Consider the following 19,130-nt stretch of genomic DNA (forward strand, 5'->3'; position numbering starts at 1 on the left):
AAGAGGTCCCCCTCTCTCTCTATAATTCTTCTTCGCCACTTCACACAGAGACACACACACACACACACATGCAGATAAACAAAGATGATGTTCCACACGCACGTAGAGAAGACCCGCACCCATGGCCAGGAAGAGCGGCGGGCTGGGGAAAACGGGAGGGAGGGGAGAATGAGATGAAACGAGGCGGAAAATGATGGGCACAGGGGGCCTAGAAAGAGAGCGAATATGGCAAGCCGAGGTGATGATCCACGCGCGCAGAGTGAGAGAGAGAGAGAGAGAGAGAAAGTGTACAGGGGAGGGGTGTGATCACCAGGAGTGACGGAGGTAGGGGGAGGGGGCACTAAGGCAACGATAGAGAGCGAGCAGATGCACCGACGCAAGTGCGCGGCCACTCGGCCGCTTGCTCCTTCTCTCACCCCTCTCTTGCTTCCTACCGTATTTTCCTCACACTCTCGGCTGGGGATTTAACACCCGCACGCGCAGCCAGGCGCGCGCATCCGCTCCGCCAATAGTCTACCCAAGATCAGTCCCAACATGCCCGTACACGCACACAGAGAGAGAGAGGGGGAGAGAGGGGAGAGCCGCGCTGGTTCACAGCGCACCAGCAAAGACATGCAAAGCCTAAACACACACACACACACACCAAATGCCAAAAGAAAAATGCACCAACGAAGGCGCGGGCGGAGAGACGCATAGGGGCGTGCGGCAGGAGGCTCAACGGGCAATTCGAATTCGAACGTGTTTGGGGGAGGGATAGAAGGGGGGCTCCGCTGGAGATGTGTACCTCCGGCACGTCACTGCTGCCGCGGTTACTGGTCCCCATCCCTCCTTGCCCCAATCTCTTCCTAGGCTCTGCTGTCTCTGCCTCTCCGGTGTCTTCCCCGTTCTCTTCGAGTGTTCTACGGGCGGGGTGGAAGCGACCGGCTGAGCACTTCCAGCCATCCGTAGGATATTGTAGCTGCGAACACGCGTATCAGCACACAGACACCCACGCACACGTGAAAGAATATAGGCTTGTATGCGTGTGGGAATCCAGTGACGCTGCCAGTGCACCCGATTCCACGCACGAGGGCCAGGGGTACCTACTCGCATCGGTCCGGCTTGCGTGGAACGGCTTCACTGCCATCGCTGGCGACGAAGGAGACGCGGCGTCGCCGTGGCACGCGAAATTGGGCTGGGGCCGCGGAGCTGTCCAGCAGCGTGCTCCCCTCGCGTAGATTCGAGTCCTCTAGCAGGCGGCTGCGTTCCATCGCTCCGTTGACGTCCTCGTCCTTGACGTCGTCCTCGGCGCGCGTATTGGCAATGTCCAGCACCTTCAGCTCCGGAAGGTCGGTCACTCCCTTTAGCCCTGCCTTGGTCACGTATGTGTGGTGGAGGTGCAGCTCTCGCAGACGACGGCAGGTGCGCAGACACGTCACGTCTGAAATGTGGCGGTTGTCGGTCAGCTCGAGCACCTCCAGTCCTGGCAAGGTGCCTAGGGATTTTACGGCGCCGTTGCGCAGAAGGCGGCAACACTTGAGGTATAGCGTCTTGAGCGACGTGGATCGTTCGAGGAAGGCAAGATCGTGCACGGAGCTGTTTGTCAGGTCAAGTGTCGTTAGACACGGCATCGCGTTCATGCGCGCCAGGCGTGGAGACGTCACCCAGCACTCCAGTGCCGGCGCTGGACCCTTGCTGTCGCGTCGATCTTTCCACCGCCAAACGAGTTTCTTGAGTCGCCACGCCGACTTCAGCGCTGCCTCGATATCCTCCACGACGGTGTCGCTGACGTCGAGGTGTTGCAGCGCGCGTAGCTCGTCAATACGGCCAAGCTTGAAGCCGCGGACATTGCGATTTGATTTCACAAGGATGCTCTTGAGGGCCGGGGCGCCGCTGGCGAGAAATTGGAGCGACAGGATGCTCGTCTGTGAGATGTCCAACGTCTCCAACGTAGGGATCTTCTCAATGCCGCGTAGGCCGTCGACTGTGACCAGCGTCTCGACGATAACGAGCTCGCGGAGCGTGCGAAGGTCCTGCAGCAGGCGCAGGTCGTAGACATCCGTGAAGGAGAGGTCGATGGAGGTGAGGCGGTGCATCGAATGAATGTCCCCAATGCTGCTGAGAAGTCCGCTCGCCCCGTTCAACGCTGCACTGGCCTCAGTCTCGTCGTTCTCGTCGAGGATGTCTGTCAAATTCGTAATGACAAGCGTCTCAAGGGTCCCTGCGAGCTGAGCGATGCCGCCGATGCCGTCATTGTCCACACGCGTGCGGCGCAAGAGGAGGCGCTTGAGCGACTTACTGCGGCAGAGCGAGTGAAGGCTTCGGATTGTGTTGAAGGACATGTCAAGCGACTCGAGCGTCGGGATGTTCGCGAGTCCAGCAAAGCCCGCCTCAGTGTCGCGCCAAGCCACGGAGTTGTCTGGCGTTAGGCCATCCATCTGCGCACGCCGCTGCTGTATAATGTCGTGGCAGTTCTTGAGGCTGAGCCACTGCGCCCGCAGTGACTTCAGGGAGGGGCTCTTCTGCAGCACCGACAAGTTCGTAACTTTCGTGGTGCTCACATCGAGTGTGCTGAGTCGCGGCATCTCGCCGACCCCAATGAAGCCGTCGTCCGTTATCTGGCAGCTGTACGCGATGAGTGTCTGAATAGAGCGCGACTTGGCGACCTGTTTCAGCGATGTCACCTTGGTGCGCGCGATATTCAGCAGGGAAAGCGTCGGCAGCTGTTCCAGCCCGGCGAGGCCTGGGCTGTCCACGCGTGTGCCGTTGAGGTAGAGGTCCTTTAGGGAGTGGCTGGCAGCAAGACCCGTTACGTCGCTGATCGGGGTCATGCTCAAGTCGAGTCGACGCAGCCACCGCAGCTTCTCCAAACCCCCAATGCCCTCGTTCGTCAAGGATGAGAACTGTGCGTCGATTTCCTCGATTCCGCAGTGCCGGCCATTCGCCCTCGCCGTGGGCGTCACAAGTGGCGCTAACGTTGTCAAGTAGCGCATGTGCGACACACCGATCGACTTGAGCGTTGAAATGTCTGCCAGCCCGCGCAGTCCCTCGCTGGAAATAGTGCTGCCCTTCAGGTTCAGCACACGCAGTGTCAGCGACTGGGCGAGCGTTGAGCCGATCCTGTTGAACGTGGACAGGGACAGGTTCAAGTCCTCCTCCATTAAGTACGAGCTCAGTGCGGCTGTCTCCGCGTCGTCGTCCGGGATCGCGGTGCCCGCGGAGGATTGGTGCTGGTCGTTCGCGTGGCGGCCAGCGGACGTGCTTGCGTTCGGGTTACCACGCGCCGGTGAGTAGCGCCCGCTGTGGTTCAGCGCAGAGCCTGGGCACTGCGTTAAGCTACCACCACTACTGCCATTAGCCAATGGAGGAACCCTCGTTGAGGCCGCACTGGAAGGACTTTGCTCTGCGGCGGGACTGCTGTTGATAAATTTCGGTGACTTAGGAGCCGTGATCGTGGCCACCGTCTCCTTCGCTGCCGTGCTGTTCGGGCTGCACTTGCCAGGCCGCTCGTCGGTGGAGCTGAAGAGAGGCAGCTCCGTGACTGGGGAGCTGTCGTCACTTCCGTTGGAGTGGGCATGTGACAGGCGATGTGGCCCCGCATCATGGGGTTCGTCGGAGCGGCTTGGCGACGCCGGTGGGCGCCCGTTCGATGCGCCACAATTTTGCGACGCCGAGGAGGAGGGCGACGAAGTTCGGGGCAGTGCTCCGGGGGTGTTGTGGGACAGCGTGGCGCTTGATTGCTCAGCTGGGGCCTCTTCGCGGATGTCGTTGAGCTCGTCTATGCGATGGTTCTTGCGCAGTACGGGCTGCGTCGGCTGGCGCATCGGCTGTAAGGTTGTGGCGCGGCTGACGCCAGGCGTGGTGGTGATGGTCTTGTCAGCTCCCGCTTGTCCGCCGTTGCTGCTGCTCACAGAGGGGCGCTTGGCGTCGCTCGAGGGGCCCCAGCGACCATTGGATGAGCCCGTCGACAGCGATGTGCTCTCCTGTATCTCAACAGCCGAGTACACTGGACCCACCACTAGCGACGGAGATGGCATTAGCGGCATCGGCCCTATCAATGGGTTCTCCACTGTGGACTGCGAGTTCTTCTGCTCGTCCGCACTGCTGACTTGTACGTAACGGCCTGGGAGGTTGGGTATAGCCGGCGACGCAGTGCGTGGGGACGGCGGTAGCCTGGGTGCTTCGATTTGCGGTTTACCAACTACTGTCTTGGCCGGACGTGGCGTGTCAACGATGGGAGGCGTGTTCACTTCATCTCGCGATGACGAGGTTGGGGATAGCCGCGTATGGCTCTGCGACGCTGCCGCCTGTAAGGTACGGGCGGATCCGAGCTGCTGCTGCTCCAGCTTTACAGTGCGCGGCAGCCCGCAGCGCAGACCTTGAGCAAAGAAGGACGAAGAGGGGGTCGTGTGTAGAGTGGTGCCGTTCTCCGAAGAGTTGGCGGAGCCGCGCGGGACGCTAGCGGGGACCGACGAGGATGAATGGTTGCTGCTGGTGGTCGTCGCCGTCACTCGGTTGCTGCGAGGCGATGAGGGCTTCGGTGAAATCTGTGACACCGTCGTCACGCGCGGTGGCAGCGATGCCGCGCTCGTGAGCGTCGTTGGGACCATGCCGCCGCTGCTGCTGCTGGCACTTCTACTGTTATCTCTGCTAGGTGGGGTGTGCAGAGGGTTGTGCTTCGGCGGTGGCGCGGAGACTACCGACAAGGGTGAGTGGGCAACGGGTAGTGCGACCATGAGTGAATCCCACGAATTTGAGCGGCTATTATGGCGGTTCTTACGGGCCTCTTCCTTTTCGTTCTCCTCTAGCACCCGCGCGTTGAACTTCTTCAAGGCATCCTGCATGGTCTTCAGGTTTTGCACAGACGCCGGCGCCTCCTCTACCACGTTGGATGACGTTGGTGGCGTGCGTGTGAGCAGCGGCTGTGCAGCGGTCGGGCACGGGGCGAGTACATTGGGCGGTATCGGCGGCACTGTGGGGGTCAACGTTGCCGGCGACGTGAACGGGCCGCTCCGCAGTGGTATCCGTGCGCTCCGTGAGATGGTGGGGTTCGTGTGCGTCGTCTCAGAGCTCTTGGTAGCCGCAAGCGGTCTGGCCACCTGGGGCAGCCGCTTTGCGGCAGCTGTGTTATTGCCTGCGGAGGTGAGACTTATGCGATCAGGCTTCCAGTATCGAGTCTCGCTCGACGCGTGCGCCGTGACGTGCACCACATCTATGGAGCTACTCGCTGTTGGCGGTGGCGTGTGCAGCGCTATGCCTTGTAGGTGCACCGCGGCTGGAGCGGTGTTTCGGCGGCGCTCGGTGTTGTTTAGATTGCCAGGGGCATCCAAAATGTTGTCGTCTGGGGCGTTCCCCCGGTTCAGAGCGGGTGCCAGCGTTGATGGCGCGGCCCGGTTCCTCAGCTGTGGTGACTGCATTCCAGCTCAGTGGAGAGGACGCTGGAGGGGAAAGCGAGCGGCTTGAAGCGAAGGGTGGGCAAGGGGGACCGATGAAGAAGACCGCAGTAGAGAAAGCAGAACGCCCGAGAACGAGCGGAATGGGGGGGAGGGGGAGGAGGACACGCGAGGGCCCAAACACACAGAAGGGCACAGCACGCACGCGAGCGATGTCGTTGGACGGAGAAGGATGGGGAGTGGAGGGGGAAGAGGGTGGAGGGGGGTCGGTTCTACGAAGATGTGGAAGGGGAGGGGAGAGAGAGAGACAAGCAAGAGACGGTAAGTTAGCTCTGAACAGGTTCTGTCGAAACAGCAGCCCCAACCTCCACCAGCAGCAGCAGCTAAACAGACGCGCCGAGAGAGGCTAAAACACGCGAGGGATGCAAAGAAGAAAAAAAGCGCACCAACAAGGCAACGAGAGAGAGAGAGGGAGGGGGAGGAGGGGCTGTGTGTGTGTGCGTGTGTGCGTGCGTGTGTGTGTGTGCGTGTGTGTGCCAAACGGGGGTTACCGGGAGATGCGGCCGACGTCACATATGTCTCCCCTTCCTGCACACCGGCCCAGAGGCAGCCAAGCAGAATGGAGATAAGGCGGAGGAGAGAAAAGATTTTCAAAGAGGGGGGTGGGAGGGGGGGGGGAGAGAGAGGAAAATGACAGGCAAGGGAGAAGGAAGTTGATGATGGCAAGCGACCATCACAGCGGCAACCGCGGTGATGACCACCACAGCAGCCGCAAAAAGCAAAGCACCCACGTTGCCCGCTCGTTCTCGCGCACGCTCCCTGTGCTACGGCAATGCGTAAGAAAAATGTAGCGAGAGAGAGAGAGAGTAGTGCCTACCTCTGCCCCTGCCTGTGTGAGTGTGTATGATCAGGAGGGAGAAACGAGTCCGCGCTCCGCCGTCCCTGCCCTTTCTAGTCCTCTGGTCTTGTCAATCCTCGTCGGCGAAGGGAGGAGTCTCGGTTATCCTCACTTCTCTTTCTATCGGTTCTACTTTGTCTACAGGCGCACCTCCCCAAGCGTACGATCAATGGCGGAAGGAGAGAGAGAGAGGAGGGGAAGGGGCGGGTATCTGTGCTGAGTTGAAGCTGGTCACGGATGGTCTTCAAAGGGCTGAAACCTGAAGCGTTGTTGGTGACGTCTGTACAGGCGAAAGGCGTCCGTGTGTGTTGTTATATGCCAGCGTGTGCGTGTACATCGCCGGTAATCGAGGTTACGGGTGTGAAAGAGGCAAAGGTGAAACACAAGAAGAGAGGAGAGGAAAGATGAGAGCGGAGAGGGGGAAGCAGTAGCGTGAGCCGAAGTGCGTGCTGAGGGTAGGGGGAGGGGTCTATAAGCGTACTCTTTCACTGTGCGCCCAGACGTGCGGTGCTTCAGCAAGGCTGTACGTATCACTTAGTTCTCCGTGGCCCCTCTTTTCCTCATCCTGTCGCCATATATTTTTCCCCTTCTCTTCACGTTCAACTTGCCTGTCTTCAGCTCAGCCCTCCGCTCTCCGCTCAATACGCCTACTGCCCTAGCCTCCACAGAGAGCAGTATAGAGCTGGAAAGGACAGAAGGAAATGGGGAGCCTGCAGTGAGGTGTGATGAATGGAGAAGCGCCACCCCCTACCAAAAAGTGGGCACCTTCCACCTCGGCGGCATCGTGCGTATACACAGCGGCGCTTTTCTCTCCGCTTGTTTTTCATTAGTTTAGACTGAGGCACGGCAGCGCTTCGCCTGCAAAAGTGGCACCAGAGGGCGCGCCAGTCAGTACACCGATAGAGATGCGTAGCCGCCAGAGACCTGATCGGATGCGGCGCTGGTGCTGAAGCGGGGCTTCTCTTGGCGCTTCCCCCGCCGCCTGTGATACTCTTGCTTACGCTGCTTCATCTCCACGTGGCGGCGGGTGAAACGCAGCGCTCGTACGATACGCCGCACACTCTGCAGTGGCAGCTGAGCCGTAGTCAGTCCCACCGTCGTCGCCGCGTCACGCTCCAGCTCCACGCGCTGATGCACGGTAGCCTTCTCCTCCTTGCTGAGCTGTCCAATCTTTCCAGTGCTCTGCCCTGCTTGCCCGTGGCGTCCTTTGCGGAGGTCGTGCGAAGCAGTGCTCGCCGTTGCTGAGATGGCGGCCTCCACTACAGAGGGCTGAAGCGCTGGGACTGGCAGTTTTAACACTGGCTGTGCCTCCTGCGACTTCGGCGAGCCATTGCGCGGCGACATCTCCAGCGCCGCTCCTGTGCTGTCGTAGCCGATGGCCTGTGCGCACAGCACCGCACGAGAGAGCAACACGCGTGTCGTACCGGCCAGCACTCCGTCAAACAGACGGGGCTGCTCTGATGAGGGGGCAGTGCCGTTCACGGACGGTCTACGCACCCAAAACGACGATGTGTGTCCGCCCCGCTTACCACCGTCGCGGTTCCTCGCGACAGAGGAGGACGCCTGAGACGCTGTCGTCCCTCGCTGCAAGGCAGGGTCGACCATCTGCAGTATGGACGCCACATCCGCCAGTACGCGGGGCCCCTGCTGGTGTAGCAGCCGCCGCAGCGAGGCGTGCACAATTTTGCGCAGTGCGTAGCGCAAGTGCAGCACCCCCACAGCGAAGTCAAACGGGTCCTCCAGGTGAAGAGACGCGTCCAACTTTCCAGCCACAGCAGCCGACGAGTCGGTGCGCTGCCGCTTCTGGCCACCGCCGCCTTCGCCCTCTTCTTCAGCGTCGACATGCCCTTGCTGGATGGCCGCCTGCACTTGTGACCGGTGCACGGCCACCCGTTCACGCCGCGCTTCGTCAGCGGCCTTGAGCATCTGAATAGCACGCCGCCACTCTGACGAGTCCAGCGGACGCATCCAATCCATGTGCATGGCCACCTCCACCACTGTGGGGAGGGAGATGGTGAGCGCGGCCAGGGCCTTGCGGTGCGTCATGACTGTCGCGTCACTCCATTTCTCCAGGTTGAAGGCGTTCATCACTGCGGCCGAGTCGCGCGGGACATCTGCGTTGCTGCTGCCCCGCTTCACCGCCGGTTGCGCGGGTGTGTAGAGGGGGTTTGTGGTGTCGATAGCGGAGTCGACCGTCGTACCCACCTGCACCAGAGTCAACTTGCCCTGGCGGTTCTCTGTGGGCGGTTGTCCGAACACGTCCGGCCGCATCCGCATGACCGAGTGCAGGAGATGGGCGAGCGTCTTCTTAGTCACCAGCACGTCTCGTCGCGCAATGGCGGCAAGGAAGGATATTACAGCTTCGTTGGAGATGGACCCGGCGGCACCTTGCTCGGCTGAGGCGATTGTAGGCGGCGCCAAGGCTTGGCGGAACTCCTTGCGTGACGTCAGTTCACTGGCGAGGCGCTCACAGTACATGTGAACGGCGCTGTTACGCAGCGTGCAGGCCGTCAGCAGTTCTGTGGTTGCCTCCAGAAGCGGCGCCAATGGGACACCATGGCGCGAGAGGTAGAATTCGAGAGCGGAGGCTACAGGCAGGAGAGTTGAGGAGGTCACGTTGGTCTCCAGCGATCTACAGATCGTGCTGCGCACAAACTGTGGGCTTAATATCGCTAACATTGTCGGACTGCCCACAAACAGCTCGGGTCGGGCGACGGGGTTGAAGGTGTTTGACACGGCAAGCTCAGTTGTGGCCGACAGCGACGTCCCCACCGATGTAGGGGTGGGGAGCAGCGCAGCGTCAAGTCCCATCGGCGAGGGCCCAGAGGAGGTGGCGCTAAGGTGTGTTGCAATGACGTTGATTGCCGGTGCAAATAAGCCGCTGTTGGTGTGGTCTGTGTGCGTGGAGGAGTGGCCACTGTGCACACTCGATCCCGCTATGGTTGCGGCACTTGGCGTGCGATGCGCCGGCAGCCGCAAGGTCAGTGGTTCACACGAGAAGCCGCTCGTGAGAAGTGTTTTCACGGCATGGTGTGGTAGCATCGCTGGCACTCGATACCCCAAACCTGTCACCATGTCCAGCGTGTCCTGCACAACCCCGACCACCATGATGCGCAGGTGATCAGCATAGGAGACGATAGCGGCTGCAGAAGCCACTGGGGATCCCATCGAAGCAGCCGAGTCGGGGACTTGAAGCCGTGCCACTACCACGTCGGTGGCCGTGTGAGTCAGCGAGTCCGCGTGTCGCACGACACACCACAGCACATTCAGGAGTTGGAGCATAGCGCTCTCAAAGAGGTTTCGGTTCACGTTATGTGGCTGTGTCTGACGTTCCAATGCCATACGTGTAAGCTCACGCGTCAAGGCCTCCTTCGAAACCACTGAGGCGGCGGCGGCGCTTCGGTTGCCCGGTGAGCGATGCTGCAGCACCTGTGCTTGCACTCGTCGGCGCACCACTTCGATGGAGGCCTTAGGCAGGTCGCCGAACATGCCCAGACGTGAGAGGAGGAGCATTGTCATCGCCAGCAAGTGAAGGTAGAGGGCTGCCGCCTGCAAGTACCGGAGCATTGTCACCTCCTCTGCGCCTTCGACCCTCTTCGTACTCACCGGCGTCGATACATCTTTGCCAGAGGCCGCTGTGCGCAGCACTGCTGTCCACGCTTTGATGTAGCGCCGCTGCTCCCCGGTGAAGAACTGCCCAGCCACGGCTTGGGCGTGGTTGAGGCTCACCGGCAGCCGCCACTGGCGGCACACTCGGTCCCATTCTCGCTGCCGCACACCATTGTCCGTCGGGTAGACGGCCATGCTTTTCTCCATGATGGCCAACACAACCCATGCGCTGTCATCCAGCCGCGGTCGCAACAGCCAATATGCGCGCGCTGTGTATGTCAGAAACACCTCAGCAAACGCCGTAAAGGAGTCTGGCGCCACTTCGGAGTCCTGTCTGCTCTCCCCATCCACGTTGCTGCCGTTGTTGCCGCCCTTGGCTAGCCACGAGGCTGTCATCTCGATTTGATGGAGTGTCATACCTCCGCCGTGAGCATCAAAGGTATGCGCCGACCCAGTTGGAAAACCTGGTACGGCGTGTTTAACAGGGCGCCGACTAAGCACCTTGATTATGGTGAGCACCACCGGGATAGGGATCGGGTCTGGCATGGCTGCGAGTGACGCCATGCCAGTTGCCTGCAGGTCAAACTCCAAGGAGCTCGCACGGTCGCCGTTACGCTGCTGCTGCTGAGAGCGGCGATCCCTGTCTGCGTTCCGCGGGCTCTTCCCGGCTCCACCAGCGTTGGACAACAAGCGCGACACATCATCGTGGCGAGGAAGGTCAAATTCCTCAGCGCACCAGTGGTGCCGCATACTGCGCTCTGCTGCTGCCAACACACTCAGCTCGTCATTCGCCTGTGCAGATCCCGCCTTCGGCGCGCGGCCGGTGGCAGCAAACATGTCGACCACAGAGGCACCCCACGGTAACGAGCTGTACGAGGTGCTACTACTGTTTCTATGACCCACTCCATTAACACTGTCATGAGAGTGCGCTTCGGTTACCGACCGCAAGTCCCGCAGTGTTACTGCACGCAGCTCACGCACCTTCGCCAACTCGAGCGCCTGAAGCTGCAGAAAGGTTGGTTCACTTGGGGTGAGTAGCTCAGCTCTCCACTTGGTGGTCATCAGCGCCCACACCCTGTCCTCTGCGGCAGCGGAGACGGTGCCGTGCAGCAGGCTCATGCAGGCAAACACCACCTCAGCCTGTGGCCGTGCGACGATGTCACGCAGGGGCACGAGCGAGAGAAGCTCCGTCACGTGGTGCTGAAACTCTTTCACGAGGCGCAGGAAACCGACGGCTGCCGCAGGATCGTCCTTGACGTCGTCTACTTCGCCAGCTGTAGCTGGCCCAAAGCGTTCCACACCAGGAAGGGAGTTGATGTCCAGCGAAGAGCGCCCGCCAGCGGCGCGCACTGTGGCCGCGGCGTGTGCAATGACGGCGTCAACGATGGCTGTCACCGGTACTGCGCCGCTCTCCATCGCCTCGGTAACGCTGAAGGTGGGGTGCTCTGATGCCATATCTTGGTCCGGATACTGCAGTAGTGGCGATGTGAGACCACCGCTCGAGGCAGGAGAGGCGGCCCCGCTCGTGTTGACGACACCGGCATAGTGCCACTCCTCCTCGTTGGCGCTCGTGTTCAGACACCGCCTTCGCTCCTCCTCAATACCGGCGGCGTCCTCGACGACATGTCGCACGGCAGCGGCCACATCGCACACGACCAGCCCCGCTTCCGCCAGGGCGCTCCCACCGACGTTCGACAGCGCCAACGCTGACTTGGCGGCACCGTCACCCGTCTCGTCCCCTTTTAGGTTCCCTCCTTGGACAGAGCTAGGTGACAGCGGTGCGCACGTGGATGCAAGCCCGCGCAGCACGGAGTCGTACTCGCTCCGCGAGATGACTGTTGTCGCAGCGTTCAACTCGGTTGGTGTTGCATTGCTCGTCACCGCGGAAGGGTCCAGCAATGGCTGACTGAGTTCCGCGGCGAGCCGTGCCCAGACGTAGTGCAGGAGGCTGCGACCGGGCTCGTACGCGGCGGCGGACTTCACCAACACTTGCAGCGCAACTAGGATGGCTGACAGGTCATCCCGCTCACGCTGGCGCATTGCCAAGCGTATCGCCGTCCGTTGAGAGCTTTGGGGGTCCCGCATGAGGAGCTGCGCGCCGCGCACTAGCGCTGTGGAGAGCGGGCGGCGCACGAGAGAGGCGCCTGCTTCACTGATGGCAGCGCCATCTCGTGCTTCATTAGAGTCAGCTTCGTCGTTGGTGGCCGCTGGGGCCTCCCTGATCGAGATCGCGTCGTCTACCAGCCGGCGTGTGAGCGAGAAGACACGCCCGATGGCGTCTGTGCACCGCGGTGTGAAGAGGCGCTCCTGCGGGTCGCGCGGCACCACGGCGCTGATTGTGGAGATGATACACAGAGAGGCCCATAGCAGCTCTGATTCCTCCCGCTGACAGCATGCGCGGCGGACCTCTGGAGTGAGGCTGAGAAGTGAGTGGATAGTCGCCGACACGGTGTGACACAGCTCTGAAACGGTGGCCTCAACGAGAAGGCGGATGTCTTCTTCACCGTCGCCCTGCAGGCGGCGGAGGTAGAGCAACGCAGACTCCATGCTGGCGTCGATGAGGCACACGAGGCAGCTCAGGAAGAACCGATATTCACGGTTGAGGTCGGTGCGCAAGTACGGGGTCAGGGCTGCTGCCACCGCCGTCGACTCTTCGCCTGCTGCCGCGCGGAGTCGCTGCTGAGCAGCGTATGCGGCCCATACTTTCACGTAGTAGATTCCCACGTCTTGCTGCCGCGGTGGGGCGGGTAATCCAAGAACGCCGGCAGCCAGCCAGGTGCGGTCAATGGTACCATCGGCGTTCATTCGAAAGTGCAACGCGCCACCTGCGCTGTCAGCCTCCTCCATCTCCTCTCTCCTCTCTGCTCCCTCAAAGGCCTCCGCGGTGTCGCTGTCAGCCAACGCCGATGCATCACCGCCCCGTGCGTCGCTTTCCTGCGTGCCCAGCCCCTGGTACTGCTGTGCCTCCTCCTGCACGTATGCGGTGGCCTGCTTCAGCCCAAAAGTGACCACGCGGTACTGATCGCGTGTCGGGTTGCTCACCAGGCCGCGAATCACAGAGCGGCGATGGTATCCAAGGAGGGACTCTGTGGTGCCTGCCACGATGTCGGAGAGGCCGATCAGTGCCCTCAGTATGTTCACCGGGGGCTTGCCGACGCCGCGGGGGGGCGCCGGCACGGCGCGCAGCTGCGAGAGAATTGCTGTGGTCGCCACCGCTTGCACGGCTTCAGGGATGTGACGGTGTCGCTTCAGCTCTGTCCTCACGACCGTCTCTGCAATGTTGCATGCCCACGTCACCATTGCCCACACACTTCGGCTACTGAGGTAGCCAACAAAGTCCAGCAGCACCAGTGGCGCGGTCTCGCTCACGGTAACCGCGGAGGCGGTGAAGCTGGATGAGGGGGACGACGGCGACGGTCTCGGAACGGCCTGCACGGCGGGCGGCACCGACACATCCTTTTTACGCCAAGGCAGCATGAAGGACTCCAACTCATCGTCGCTAAGGCGGGAGAGACGCTCCTGCACGCGCAGGTGCTGCTCCATGAACCGTACGAGAAAGCCCAGCTGTCGAGTGTTGTTGGGTTTCGCCGCCATAAACGGCGTCTCCTCAGCACTGGCGCGGAGGGCGGGGCTGGTTATCTTGCTGAACGCCTGCACCTCCTCGTAGGTGGCCTGCAGATGCGCCAGTAGCTCGCTCGTATGGAATGCTGGGTCATCGGCACTGTATTCATGACTTACTGGCCGCCCGGTGTCCCAGACGCGCCGACCAAACCGCACCTGCTGATCCCATGCTGCGATGTACGCCGCAAGCGCCGATGTCGTGCCATCGGCGACCTCAATCGTGCGAAACTGCATGCCGCGCTGCGCCTTCAACAGAATCTCACTGCGGTCGAGCAGCGCGAGAAACAACGGCTCGCGACCACCGGTGAAGGCTTCTACCCACTGCCTTGCGGCCGCAGCGGTTGTCGCCGCGGAGTCAGCTCCATGCTGCTGCTGCAGCGGCGCTGCGATGTCGTCAAGGTTCGGCAAAACTGGCGGAGGCAGCCCGTAGTCAGGGGCCCGCTTTCTACCGCCCCTTCCTGCCGTCCGAATGCAGTAGAGGCTCACTTGGAGCAGCACCTGATTCCACCGCGTCCGCACAACCTCCACTACAGGCATCTTCGGGTTCGCGGCGTAGCGAGAGAGCTGAGAGAGCAATCCTAGCGTCGCCTCGCACACGTCGGCGTGCGTGGCAGCGTTGTGCGTGGACTGGGACCGCTGCAGGCCTGCCACCACCACAGGCAGCACTGAAGGTAGGAGGTGCGTGTCTGCCCATTCCGTCAGTGGCGCGAGGTCAGCTTTCAGGCGCACGTGAATTTCAAACAGCTCTCCGATGAATGCGGGATAGCAGCAGAGCAGCCGCAATGCACCATCGTCACGCAGGAGGTCGAGGATACCCTGGTAGAGTTGCTTGACCCCCTCCTGCCTCACCTCGGCCAGGCCTGCCACTTGGTGCAAGCGGAACCCCTTCTGTGTGGCGTCCCTGCACTGGCGCCACTGCCCCGCGAGAACCGAGAGAGAGCGCAGTAGGCCGACCGCGGTCACCTGCTGCGCAAAAAGCGGGAGCGCCGCGGAGGTGGGCGACGTCTGCAAGACACGGAGGCTCTCCAGTGCGTTGGCCAGGACTACGTCAGCATGCTGCCGGCACGATATGTGCAGCAGCGACAGATCCCTAGCGATGGCTTTCGTCCACTGCACCGCGAAGTTATCCATGGCAGCCGAGACGAACCGCGGACGCAGCAGCTGCGGCGCTGCGGCACCTGGCTGGAACTCAATCCGTGGGTAGCAGAGCTGCTGCTGCACCTGCCATGCGGCCTGCGCGCTCTCCCACGGTAGCGAGTTCCCTGCCAGAAGAATTGTGGCCCCAATAGTAAGAACGTGTATGAAGGCTTGGCGCTGGAGCACGTGGTCGAGAGGCGCTCGCTTGCCAGCGGTGAATTCCCGCGGTATCCGAGGCGAGCTAGGCGTGCTGTCGCTCACACGTTCGATTCGCAGGAGGACCTGGGCAACGGCGGCGAGAAGATGATGGAGCGACTCGAAGAGCGAGAGGCCGAGCTGATCTTGCGCGCTTTGAAGTGCGCACAGCACCCGCCGCAGTGTTTCCTCTTGAATCTGTACTGGCGCTGAGGCTGGGGAAGACGGGGTTGCCGCAGCGCGGTACTGGCTGGAGTGGTTGTCGACGCCAGATATCGCCACTGCAGCAGCGCTGACCAGAGACACCACGGCAACCGGCAGAGAGTTGCGCAGCAAAGTTGCGCGGTTGGCCTTCTCGTGACTGGCAGCTTCGCTCGCTGCCCCCGCCGCTGGAGGGAGGGCGTACAGGAGGCGCCACAGTTTGCTCTGGGCGTGAACGGTGGCCGCCCAGGCCTCTTCAAAGCAGGTCTGACGTCGCACTGCATCCAGGCGGAAGAGTGTGCCGAGGATGATTGGCGACTCACTCGACAGCACCAGCGCCTGGAAGATGGGGCTCGTGTTGCGTTCTGCCCCAGCAGACGCCGAGGCGGCGCGGCCATGGCGAGGGTGAGCTGCACCCCCTACATCACCACCTGCGCCACGGCGAGTGCTACCAAAAGCTCCTGGGATGAAGGAAGCAGATTTCACTGCGAAACCAGCACCAGTGCGGCTGCGCGACTCGAAGCGCGACCGGGTCGAGCTGCCCATCCCGTTGTTGCACCCCCTCGTCAACGTGTCCTGATTCTCTCGAACGAGGACGCCATCAGCTTCGTGCGGCGACTTGTAGAAGAGGGAGCGCTTGCCTCGCTGTCGGCGCAACGGCGGCGGGGCATCGGCAGCGATCTCGTCGGCGTCGTCCAGGGCGTCACGTCCTTCCCTATTCCCTGCTGCTCCTGCTGTTGCGGTCACAGAGCCGCTGGCTTCGCCGGCCTTCCCCGCCTTGCCACTGCGGCTGGCGCCGTTATTGTCGCCAAGGGGCGATGCATCGCTTCTTGCGGATGCCGACCTCGTCGTGAGCGGTGGTGGCACGCCACGACTTTGCTCATAGTCGCGCCGGTCAAAACGTAACGCGTCGTGCAGTAGCGCTGCTGCGCGATGCACCAACACCTTCATGGGCTCCGCGGTGCGCAGAGCATCCGTGACGCCACCACCACCACCGCTGCTGCTGCTGCTGACAAGTATGAGGCGCAGCTCCAGTGCGTCGGTGGCAGTGCTGATCCACAGTGGCAGCATTCGTAGCCACCACACAGCTGCTGCGGCACCCTCGCTGCGCACCTGCTCTTGCTGCCACTCCCAGTGCTGGACCAAGACATCCCAGACTCGCAAAGGCGATGCCGCCACGGCGCAGCGATTTGCCAGCTTCCGCACCGCATCACTCTCACTGCCATCTCCATTTTCTACCTCTGTGCCGCCCTCTGTCTCTGCCGCGATCGCCTGATGCACTTGCCGCTGATTCGCGTCCGCAATCACCTCGTCATCAGCCAGCACAGGCTCGAGTGGGGTGGCCAAGTCTACCTCCCCCACGGTGTAGCGTCGCTTGGATGATATGGTGCTCGGTGTCGCGGCGACTACGACAGCTCGATGATACGACGGCAACAGAAGCGCATAGGTGGGCAGGAGAGTGTGGTAAACTAGAAGGACATCCAGGAGAGCCTCTTGCTGTGCTGCAACGGCGAGCGAGAGCGTCTCTGTCCCGCTACTGTGTAGCTGCGTAGTGTACAGCAGGGGCACCTCCAGACGCTGCGCCATCGCAAAGTCGACGAGAGCAGCAAGGCCGCGAAGGTGGTGAGCCTCCACGATGACAGGTGGCGTCCTCGCTTTGCCACCGTCAGCAGCGCTGATGTCATCGACCGCGGCAGCCTTTGCATGGTGAAAGCAGTAGGACTGGGTGTGCAGGTGCTCTAACAGGGCCACTGCAAACCACCACCTGACATCGTCTAGCGTTACGGTTGAGGTAGCGACGGTACCGCGGAGCGCCTCCCAACGGAGCGCGCGTCGCGCCACACACACGGCAGCCGCTGCTACAGCTGTGTCACCGCACAAATGAATGATCCACGCGTGGACCAGGTGCAGCTCTTGTCCCACGCGCTCGAGGGTGTTTTGCAAGGTGTCCTCGACGTTCGTGTCTTTTGGTGCTCGAGACAACTTGCGCTTTCGAGGGGGGGCGCCGGTGGCTCTGCCGCCCCTTGTCGCGGCGACGGCGGCGTCTCTACGGCACTGCCGTTGCATGATGCGGAGGACGTGGCTGTTGGCGGCACGACACTCTTTATCGATTACGCGCAGCACGGCAGCAGCCTGGTCGCGCACACTGCTGAGCAGATCGCGCGGCTGCGTCATGTTTGCATGTCCGTCATAGAGCTCCCTCAGGAGGCGCTCACACAGATCCAGAAAGGAGGTCTCCAGCCACCGCAGCGGTGCCGTCTCCTCGGCGGCTATGGCCCGCTGTGCAACTGAGCCTACTGCTACTGGCGCGGCGACGATCGCCAATGGTGAGCAGAGAAAGGACGAGGACAGCGCTGCCCCCGCAATTGGGATCGAAGACGGGCTGGCAAACACAGGCAGGGCCGGTGCGGTGGTGGCGCTGACGCGCGTGCGCCACTGCTGAGGCGTTGAGTGAAGTGTCAAAGCAAAGGTGTTGGCGAATATGCGAAGCGCCTCGGCTACCGACAACTGCGGCGCCGCCGATGGGGAGGAGGTGGCGCCGCAGTTGTCGGCACGCTGGGGAGGTGAGGGTAGCGTGACCCTCAATCTTGCCAGTGGGATAACAGGGTCGCTTTCAACGACCCCGCTGGGTGCAACCTGGGCAGCATTCTTGTTGGCTATGTCAAGCGATTCGAAAGAAAGACGCGGTGCGTGGGCCCGGCAATCCTCCCCGGCAGTGCTTTGCAGGGCACTGTGAGCGCCAACAAGAAGGCCATGACGCAGCTTTGCGAGACGTAGACGCTCCTGTTTCCATTCAGCGTCACGGCCGGTGCCGAACATCGGACGTGCGGGGAATGTGTCACCACTACTGCCACCGGTGATTGCTACATTGGCTGCCTCGCCCTCTGTCACCTTGAGTGGTGAAGCATCCCCTACGTGCTGGTGCTGCGCTTTTTCAGCCGCGGACTTTCGCGGCTCTGGATCTATTGTGGGGACTTGGATGGTATGAGGGCTTGCCGTCGTTGCCTGCTCCGGCACCGGCGTATCCGACGCTCCCTTCTTAGTGTAGTTCTTCCGTACAGAGGAGCGAGGCCGGCGCGGTGCAAAGTTGGGCCTGCTCTGCTCCGTCCTCGGCCGTCGCTGTTCGTGGAGTGCAGCAGCCGCTGACAGGGCGGAGCTGGCAGTGGTGGATGCAAGGGCAAAGAGGGAGGGGGTCGTTGGCGCCCGCGCAGCCGCAACGGCTGCGTCTGTGAGCGCACAGACGAGCACACGGTGAGGCCGCATGAGTGCACAACTGTACAGAGAGAGAGAAGCGCACTGATGCTCGAGAAGGCGAAGGGCGACTCTGCGTTTTATTCGTCACGCACCGCACGCAAATGCTCCCCCTCCCCCCATGAGCTGAGAGTCAGCCTTAGAGACCCTTTCCGTCCTGCGCCACCAGTACGTACAGAGAGAGAGAGAGAGAGGAATGCAGACACACCCACACACACATACACACACACACACACACTTGAACACGCAAAGCGGAGAAAATAGGTGCGTTAAATTATGTGAAGAGAATCAAGAGCGAGAGAGGGAGGGGGGGGGCTGAGATGTACTTATGCAGTGGACTCCACGCACGACGTAATCGCCCGGCACTCGACCAGACGCGCACCAAACTCGAGGATGAAGGGACGAGGGGGTGTGCCGTGTGCGTGTCAGCTCCGTGATAGGTGTTCTCCCACCGTGTGCATTGCGACGTGAGTGAAAGCAAAAGAACGCCCGACACGAGCGCCAGGAGAGTTGGTGCGAGGGGGAAGGAAGAAGGTGAGCGGAGGTCGGTAGATTGGGGCGGGGGAGCGGGGGGGGGTGGTGGTGGTGTCGCAGGTATCACGAGGGCAGACTTGTGTACGAGTCCAGGGGGCACTACCGTGCAGACGGATTTAGAGAGCTGAGTGGGGTCGCTGAGAGGAGCAGAGCGGCAGCAGGCGAAATGAATGCCAAACATGTCAGAGTGCGTCTGATGTGCCACGCCATCTCGCTGTGCGATGCCTTCCTCACCTCTGTTTCTCTCGCACATGCGTAAGAGGAACGGTGATGGTGGGGGAGGAGCGCGTGGAGGGCACCGTCCACTTCCT

The 19,130-nt window shown here is 61.7% G+C and overlaps 2 protein-coding genes across 2 annotated transcripts; both read right to left on the reverse strand.

The window, feature by feature from the left end:
• Nucleotides 1-1,082: 1,082 nt before the first annotated feature.
• LBRM_16_1380 (conserved hypothetical protein) lies at nt 1,083-4,823 on the reverse strand (the record flags this gene model as incomplete). Its single annotated transcript, XM_001563690.2, has 1 exon — nt 1,083-4,823. The coding sequence occupies one exon, from the start codon at nt 4,821-4,823 to the stop codon at nt 1,083-1,085; it is 3,741 nt and encodes a 1,246-aa protein (XP_001563740.2).
• Nucleotides 4,824-7,158: 2,335 nt separating this feature from the next.
• LBRM_16_1390 (conserved hypothetical protein) lies at nt 7,159-17,208 on the reverse strand (the record flags this gene model as incomplete). Its single annotated transcript, XM_001563691.1, has 1 exon — nt 7,159-17,208. One exon carries the CDS (start codon nt 17,206-17,208, stop codon nt 7,159-7,161), a length of 10,050 nt encoding a protein of 3,349 aa, XP_001563741.1.
• Nucleotides 17,209-19,130: the final 1,922 nt, after the last annotated feature.

Source organism: Leishmania braziliensis, chromosome 16 (genome assembly GCF_000002845.2).
Source record: "Leishmania braziliensis MHOM/BR/75/M2904 complete genome, chromosome 16".
Taxonomy (NCBI): Eukaryota; Euglenozoa; class Kinetoplastea; order Trypanosomatida; family Trypanosomatidae; genus Leishmania; species Leishmania braziliensis.